The following is an 8,771-nucleotide window of genomic DNA, read 5'->3' on the forward strand; positions in this document are numbered from 1 at the left end:
AAACTCCAGCTTAGTCTTATGGTAACTCCATCTTGATCTTCTGTAGCCAGAAACTACCCTATTTGTTATATTTATTTAGCCCATAAGAAGGCTTAGGAGTTTGGTTAGTGGCCTGCATCCATAAACCCTATGTGTGCAACACACTGGCACAGATACACAGATTGCCAAAACTGGAGCTGGATTTTTTGGATGGATTGGGAATTCCATTTGTTTTTTTCTTTTCTGGCTCGTTGGATCTTTGCATAACAATGCTCTTAGTAAACCCGAGTAAGTAATATAAATAAGTAAATACAAAATAAATGCAAATACACATTTGTTAACTTGTGTCAGGTTCTGTCAAAAACAATAATCTGGTTTCAAAAGGTTATGTTTTATTTAAAGTAATGAACACAGAAAATTGTAGTAAATTTTAAAATACATGGCTGAATATAAAGTTTTTGTCTCGTCAGGCACTGGGTGAGTAGGCAGGGCTCACAAAGGCAGCTCAAAGTGTTCATGTACAGATAGACGATTTTTGGGAAACAAAGACAGGTGAGAAAACACCCAGGAAGGGAGGTGGTTCCAAGGGGGCTCGAGGGGATCACCTTGGAGGGATTCCAACTTGCAAACCAAACCAGCAGCCACTCCACACAATCCGATCTCATTCACTCGACATGTCTCCAGACATGTCGAGTGAATGAGAAATCACTTGTGGAGATGACAGAGATGTAGGAGCCAGGGTTTCACTACCAAAATAGATCAATGAGTCTATCCACACCTTAAGTAAGAGCCCATGATTGCTTATCTTCAACAGGTGGGGACCAGCCACAGGTGAGTTGGGTGAGACTCAGGAGGAGTCCCGTCCACAGATGACTTTGAACACAAAGCAAAGAGAGAGAGAAATGAACAGAGAAATAGAATCCAATGGAGAGCCCGGGTCCTGACAGTTTTACATACAACACTTACAACCCATATGGAAAAGAAATAGAAAAAACTTATAAGAGACTTGCATAAGATGTGGCCTACTTCATATATTGAATCATATAAGGCTTGTATGATTTACTCATGAAAGTGGCCACTTTCTCATTACTTTCATATATTGTTTTAGTAAGTATCCAAAACATACAAGTTTCATTTATATAATTTTTCAAGGGGTCTTATACAGTGGGGCAAAAAAGTATTTAGTCAGCCACCGATTGTGCAAGTTCCCCCACTTAAAATGATGACAGAGGTCAGTAATTTGCACCAGAGGTACACTTCAACTGTGAGAGACAAAATGTGAAAAAAAAATCCATGAATCCACATGATAGGATTTGTAAAGAATTTATTCGTAAATTAGGGTGGAAAATAAGTATTTGGTAACCTCAAACAAGGAAAATCTCTGGCTCTCACAGACCTGTAACGTCTTCTGTAAGAAGCTTTTCTGTCCCCCACTCGTTATCTGTATGAATTGCACCTGTTTGAACTCATCATCTGTATAAAAGACACCTGTCCACAGCCTCAAACAGTCAGACTCCAAACTCCGCCATGGCCAAGACCAAAGAGCTTTCGAAGGACACCAGGAAAAGTATTGTAGACCTGCACCAGACTGGGAAGAGTGAATCTACAATAGGCAAGCAGCTTGGTGTGAAAAAAATCAACTGTGGGAGCAATCATCAGAAAATGGAAGACATACAAGACCACTGATAATCTCCCTCGATCTGGGGCTCCACGTAAGATCTCATCCCGTGGGGTCAAAATGATCATGAGAACGGTGAGCAAAGATCCCAGAACCACACGGGGGGACCTGGTGAATGACCTGCAGAGAGCTGGGACCAAAATATCAAAGGTCACCATCAGTAACACACTACAACGGCAGGGAATCAAATCCCGCAGTGCCAGACGTGTTCCGCTGCTGAAGCCAGTGCATGTCCAGGCCCGTCTGAAGTTTGCCAGAGAGCACATGGATGATACAGCAGAGGATTGGGAGAATGTCATGTGGTCAGATGAAACCAAAGTAGAACTTTTTGGTATGAACTCAACTCGTCGTGTTTGGAGGAAGAAGAATACTGAGTTGCATCCCAAGAACACCATACCTACTGTGAAGCATGGGGGTGGAAACATCATGCTATGGGGCTGTTTTTCTGCCAAGGGGACAGGACGACTGATCCGTGTTAAGGACAGAATGAATGGGGCCATGTATCGTGAGATTTTGAGCCAAAACCTCCTTCCATCAGTGAGAACTTTGAAGATGAAACGAGGCTGGGTCTTCCAACATGACAATGATCCAAAACACACCGCCCGGGCAACAAAGGAGTGGCTCCGTAAGAAGCATTTGAAAGTCCTGGAGTGGCCTAGCCAGTCTCCAGACCTCAACCCCATAGAAAATCTGTGGTGGGAGTTGAAAGTCCGTGTTGCTCGGCGACAGCCCCAAAACATCACTGCTCTCGAGAAGATCTGCATGGAGGAATGGGCCAAAATACCAGCTACTGTGTGTGCAAACCTGGTAAAGACCTATAGTAAACGTTTGACCTCTGTTATTGCCAACAAAGGTTATGTTACAAAGTATTGAGTTGTATTTTTGTTATTGACCAAATACTTATTTTCCACCCTGATTTACGAATAAATTCTTTACAAATCCTACCATGTGGATTCATGGATCTTTTTTTTCACATTCTGTCTCTCACAGTTGAAGTGTACATCTGGTGCAAATTACTGACCTCTGTCATCATTTTAGGTGGGGGAACTTGCACAATCGGTGGCTGACTAAATACTTTTTTTGCCCCACTGTATCTCTTTTCACTCTTGTATGCTTTTCATACAAGTTTCACACAAGACAGATACAAACTTTATAAGATTTATATATATCTTTTCCATATGGGAATCTTTGCAAGTGCCCAGTGTTTTCTCATCGAGATGCATGTCATATTCTTCATACGATAGTTAAACTCACCCCATACTTTTGGGAGCATGTCTGGAGTCACATCAGAAACTCATAAATCTCCTCTTTTTAACATAGGTTTCGGTTGTACTGGTAAAAAAGCACTTTGAAATCAGATGATTTCTTTTTTCAAAATACTACGTTTTTACAATATTTTAAGGTTGAAAACATTTTTAAAGCAGCATCAAATAATTGTCAGAGTCAAAGTGCTGGCGTTTCTATCAGCAGGGTATTAATTATATGTGTTTATAAAAACAATACCTTTGCTTATAAAGATTAATGAAGCTACAGAAGTCAGACACTTATTTTCTTCTGTGACTCTGAAAATTACACTCATTTGTCATGTAATTAAAACTTTGGATAAGTTGTTGTTTGTGTGTTTGTGCTTGGTAATTACAAGAGACACTATCAGTATAAACACGTTCTGTTTCTAGTTTTCACCAACAGTTGCACACCAATACACACATTATACATCATGCTGCGTGTTAAATAAAAATGCAGTGCTTTCCACCACAATTAATCATGTGAAAAGTGTGTACAGAATACTGTGTGCCTGTATTTGAGCAGTCATAATTAAAGCAAGTTATACTGATTTAGTTTAAGTTCTTTGGGGTAAAAAAAGTTTTAGTTTTATTAAAATTTTAGCATTTCACGTTTTAGACTATATTTCAATAAAAAGTAAAGCCATTTTTGTTCTAGTGCTGCTTAATTACATTTTTGTATAATCTTGAAGTTTTTAATTTTCATGCCATCCTGCAGCTATTTGTGTCTTTGTATATTGTTACCATGGCTACAGATGTTACTCCCTTCTTTTGCCAGGATAAGGGGAAAAGCTTTGTTTTTGCAATTAAAACTGTGCCGTCTATGCTTAGCTGGCTTTTTTGTTAGCACATCCTCAACCAAGGCCAGTGCCTCGTTTTGTAATTTTAAAGTAAGTGACCTGGATCCACGCATAATTTAATGGTTTCTTCCTTTGGCTGAGTTATTGCATAATCTTGCAGACATACAGACAAACGGCACTGAAAGTATAGCTCTGCCAAGGCCTCACCGTTCACCTTGGCTCATGCCTTGGATGAAGAATAAATGGTTGCAATGTAAGTAACTTTGAAAGGATGAAACAAACAGGAAAAAAGATGCCATTGCATGAATGCCTTATACTGTGCATAATGTTGGGGGTCTCTATTTCTTCTTTTGCAATTCTGTTTAAAATTTGTATAGTTTTGAGATTTTTGTGCACATACTAACAAAGTTTTTAACGAACATATCATTCCTGCTGATCCATTGCCATGGGTTTTTGAGAGGGACCCTTAAATAAACATATTGATTTATGAATTAATTTCTGTCAGTGATATGGTTTTTTTTTTTTTTTTTAAATTGTAAAACTATTACGTCAGAAGAGCAAAATAAAATTCAGAAGCGATAATTGAATATTCTAGTATGGCCACCTTAATACATGTTTCCAATTTTTTTTAGCAACCCTCAAGATGATGACTTAGATGTCTCAAGATCTCCACATGTCTCACGTGAGTTCTTCTTTTACTTGTTTGGGATTTAGTTAAATTGTGAAAAATATTTACACTGTATTACAAGCATGCAAGCATTAATGAAGGAGTGGCTTGGTGTAAAGAACGTACTGAATGAGTGTGGGACTATAATGGGATGTCACAATTGAAGCAACTAAGTTTGTCATATTTCTTTCCTTCTGGATTTTTCACCATCAACATCAAGTGGTCTTACTGCAGTGTGAAAATGTTCAGAAACCACAGTAGCTTGGGAACCAAATGAATGCTGAGGTGTATGGTCGACAGTGATCCATTGAATCAATAAGTAGTTTTAAACTTCCCGTGGCATTAACATCAGCACAAAAACTGTGCGCTGGGAGCTTAATGGTGTGGGATTCCATCTGCAAGCTTCCTCAGTGACAGCAGCCAGTCAGTGTTATATATCGGTAGTAAAATGGAGAGAATGTTGTCTCTGGGAGTTTAGCTGATTTGATTTAGAGCGGCAAGGTATGGTGGGTGTGTTCCGGTTAAAGAACACGGAGGCAGCTTCCAAGTTTAAGAGATTTATTCAGCTGTGGTCTGTTGTAATGATACATAAGGCAACTATCAGTACAGCACACATAAAACATTCAACATGCCCAGACATTATTCTAGCACAGAGATAGCACAAGGAACTGTATTCAACACTCACATCTATAACAACTTCAATAATTACACAAGATTTATAATTAGCATTAACTAGCTTAGTAGCTTACATAGCATATTAGCGCATTAGCATAAGATAACATTAGCATAGTCACGAGGGAACAAATACACACAATAGCATCTGACATACGCAACATCATGTAAACAGAACCCACCTTCTGGCATTCACACACAGCAATAAACCAAAACCCACGAAATGCTGATGAGAGGACACAAGGAGCAATGCTTGGCTATCAGCAGCTACAAGGCAGACTAGCAGCACATGGCACAGAGTGGTGCATTCAAGGAGCGTCAGCATAGATATGGTGAGTTCAATGACGTAGGACATATCAATTTCCACAGCGCAAACACTATCTATAAACAAACCACAACACTTCAACCAAGCAAATAATGTGTAAACAGTGGGCTTTCTAACACAGCCGCCCGAATCCAAGGTAGAAGGCCACTCAGGTACGTGGATCCTTATCATCTTCAAGCATAGGGAGTGAGACCTAGCGGGCTACTGGTCGAATATACGTTTGATCTTTGACCTTAACGGCAGCAGTCCGGATGCGTCCATCAGCTCCAGGGTAAGTAGTCGTTACCTTACAAACAGGCCATAAAGCTCTTGGGAGCTGAGGATCAACTATGAGCACCACTTGGTCCGGTTTGAGGCATTCCGCATCCTTCTGCCACTTCTGTCTCTCTTGCAAGTTAGGCAGGTAGTGACGGATGAATTGGGACCAGAAATGGTCGACAAGAACTTGACTATGTCTCCATCTGCGATTCCCAATAAGGTTACTGGGATTGTAAACCACTTGAGGGAGTGATGCATCATAGCGTCCCATCAGCAGGATGTTAGGTGTGATGGGGTCTGGATCTGCTATGTCTGATGAGACGTAGCCGAGAGGCTTAGCATTTACAATGCCTTCCACTTCCACAAAGACCGTACGAAGCACAGTTTCAGGGACCGTCTGCTCCTTGAGTACGACCTTAAGAGCAGTTTTTACGGACCTGACCTCTCTCTCCCAGGCGCCACCGAAGTGAGGAGCACTGGGAGGGTTGAAACGGAAAGCAATCTGCTGCTCTGCCAAACGCTCCTTCAACTGAGGCGCCATGGTCTCAAAGGCCTCATGGAGCTCTCGGGCTCCACCGACAAAATTTGTCCCGTTGTCACACAGGAGCTCAAAGGGTTTGCCTCTTCTGGCATTAAAGCGCCTTAATGACATCAGAAAGGAGTCAGTGTCAAGGCTCTCGAGGAGGTCTAGATGCACACAACGGGTCGTCATGCATTTGAAGACTATGCCCCAACGCTTCTCTGTTCGACGTCCAATTTTCACAGTAAAGGGTCCAAAACAATCGACTCCAGTCGAGTAAAAGGGTGGTTTATACAGACGCAGACGAGCTGGTGGCAGATCTGCCATCTTTGGAATGGAAGGATTGGCACGCCAAGCCTGACAGTGCCTGCAGTCCCTCTGATACCGTCTGACTGCTTCCCTCCCTCGGAGGATCCAGAACCGGCGACGTAGTTCAGCCAACACTTTTTCTGTTCCAGGATGAAGGAGGGTCTCATCAAAATCCTGGATGATGAGCTTAGTCAGAGGATGTTTTGGGTCCAGTATGATCGGGTGGATGGTGTCTAGCTCCAGCTGCTCAACTCTTCGTAACCTTCCACCAACTCTGATGAGTTCCGTATCCTTATCATATTCGGGTGATAAGGAGTTCAAACGGCTGTTGGTTGGCAATGGTCTGCCAGACCTGAGTGCCTTAGCCTCATCTGGGAATGACTCTGACTGGGCCTTCATCAGGAGGAGTTTCTCAGCTTTGATGTAATCATCTGCTTCACTGTGCGAGCTTGAATTTGGGTCAGCCGCCCCATGTTGTCTTCATTTCTGATTTCAGGAAGTTGAGGGCAGGCGTTAACCCTAACCTGTCCACAGAAATGTGATTTCTTCAGCTCACCATCCTCTGGCTCTGGATATACTGGTGGGCTGGTCGGCCAATGTTCCTCGGATTGACGTAAAAACTCAGGGCCTTGGTGCCACCGGTGTGGTCGTGAGAGCTCCTTCAAGGTCTTGCCCCGGGTAATGTCATCAGCGGGGTTATTCGCGCTATCCACATATCTCCAGGTACTCCCATCTGTAAGACTCTGGATCTCTGCCACCCGCGTGCCCACAAAAACTTTATAGGTGCAAGATTCTGACTTGATCCAGTGGAGAACGGTAGTAGAGTCCGACCACAGAATAACCTTTCAAATGGGCAGCGTGAGCTCAGCTTGAAGGAGACCAGCTAGTTGTGCACCAGTTAGCTCCAACCGTGGCATGGACAACTGTTTCTTTGGAGCCACTCGGGATCTAGCCATTACAAAGGCAACATAGACTTCCTTCTGAGCAGTTTCTGTCCGCAGGTAAGCGACAGACCCATATGCTCTCTTGGAAGCGTCGCAAAAGATGTGAAGATCTCTGCTCGAAGTAGATGAATCAGCAGACGCTGGTGCATAACATCTGGGGATTTCCATTTGGATAAGATCAGGAATCTCCTTTTCCCAGGCAAGCCATCTGTCACGAAGGCTAGGTGGCTGGATCGCGTCGTCCCAGCCGAGCTGGTCCTTCCAAAGATCCTGTACCAGAATCTTGGCCCGTGTGGGGAACGGTACTATATAACCTAGCGGATCATACTGACACGCAAGTGTTTTGTAGACGTTCCTCAGTGTGGGTTCAGTTCTCTCCCCCAGTCGATGTCTGTATTTGAAGGAGTCACGAAGGCAATCCCATGTCAATCCCAGAGTTGGCTCCCAAAGGTCCGTGCTAGACTGAGAGAGCCATAGGTCACTACTCTCAGATCTGACATTGGATGGAAGATGTTCAATGACAGCAGGAATGTTGCTGGCCCATTGACGTATCTCAAAGCCCCCGGTGTGGAGCCGCTGGCGCAGACTGTCGACTAGCCTCCTCTTGGGAGTGGGTGCTGCGGAGTTATCAGACAGTTATCCACGTAGAACGACTGCTCTACACAATCGACGAGGTCATGATTGGACCTACAAGTGTCCCGGATGTGCTGCTGCAGTGCATAGATGGTGCAGCAAAGACTGCATGTAGTGCCAAATGGTAGCACTTGCCATTCATAGATCTTCGGCTCTTCATTCCTCTTCATGTCCCGCCAGAGGAAGCGCAGCACTGGTTTGTCTGCTGGCAACAGGCGTATCTGGTGGAACATACCTTTGATGTCGCCACTCACAGCAACTGTCGAAACCGAAGAAGAACTCCTAGCAAAGATGGACCTAGGGCAGGTCCAGGGAGGAGAATAGAGTTGAGGGACTTCCCTTCGTACTGGAAAGAGCAGTTAAAGACGATCCTGTCCTTGTTATTGTGTCGCACCATGTGGTGAGGTATGAACCAGGATTCTGCAGTGGTTCTAGCTATCTCATGTGGCACCACAGCTACATAGCCCAACTTCTCCAGCTTCTGAATCTCCTGACAATACACTTCGGCACGCTGTGGGTCTTTGACAAGTCTCCTCTCTGTGGAGTAGATGCCTGGTAAGAGATATCAGGTGCAAAGGTAGTAGACCGAGGTCCAGCTGGAACAGTATGCAATGGATGCAAGGCCATGGTTACTGGAGGTGGAGCTACCACAGGCACTGGAGGCTGAGCCACAGTAAGTGCTGAGGGTGGAGCGACTAGCGGT

General features: G+C 43.7%; 1 protein-coding gene across 1 annotated transcript; it reads right to left on the reverse strand.

The window, feature by feature from the left end:
• Positions 1–351: 351 nt before the first annotated feature.
• LOC145423687 (uncharacterized) lies at positions 352–7,420 on the reverse strand. The gene is made up of 2 exons (XM_080296411.1): positions 5,262–7,420; positions 352–852 (listed from the first exon to the last, which is right to left on the reverse strand). Exon 1 carries the CDS (start codon positions 6,888–6,890, stop codon positions 5,598–5,600), a length of 1,293 nt encoding a protein of 430 aa, XP_080152537.1. The 5' UTR covers positions 6,891–7,420; the 3' UTR covers positions 352–852; positions 5,262–5,597.
• Between the last annotated feature and the right edge of the window lie 1,351 nt (positions 7,421–8,771).

This window comes from Astatotilapia calliptera, chromosome 22 (genome assembly GCF_964374335.1).
Source record: "Astatotilapia calliptera chromosome 22, fAstCal68.1, whole genome shotgun sequence".
NCBI lineage: Eukaryota > Metazoa > Chordata > Actinopteri > Cichliformes > Cichlidae > Astatotilapia > Astatotilapia calliptera.

What these genes read in the sequence shown, in the direction of transcription:
- LOC145423687 (XM_080296411.1), bottom strand. Translation starts at nt 6,890, where the DNA reads ATGAAGGCCCAGTCAGAGTCATTCCCAGATGAGGCTAAGGCACTCAGG.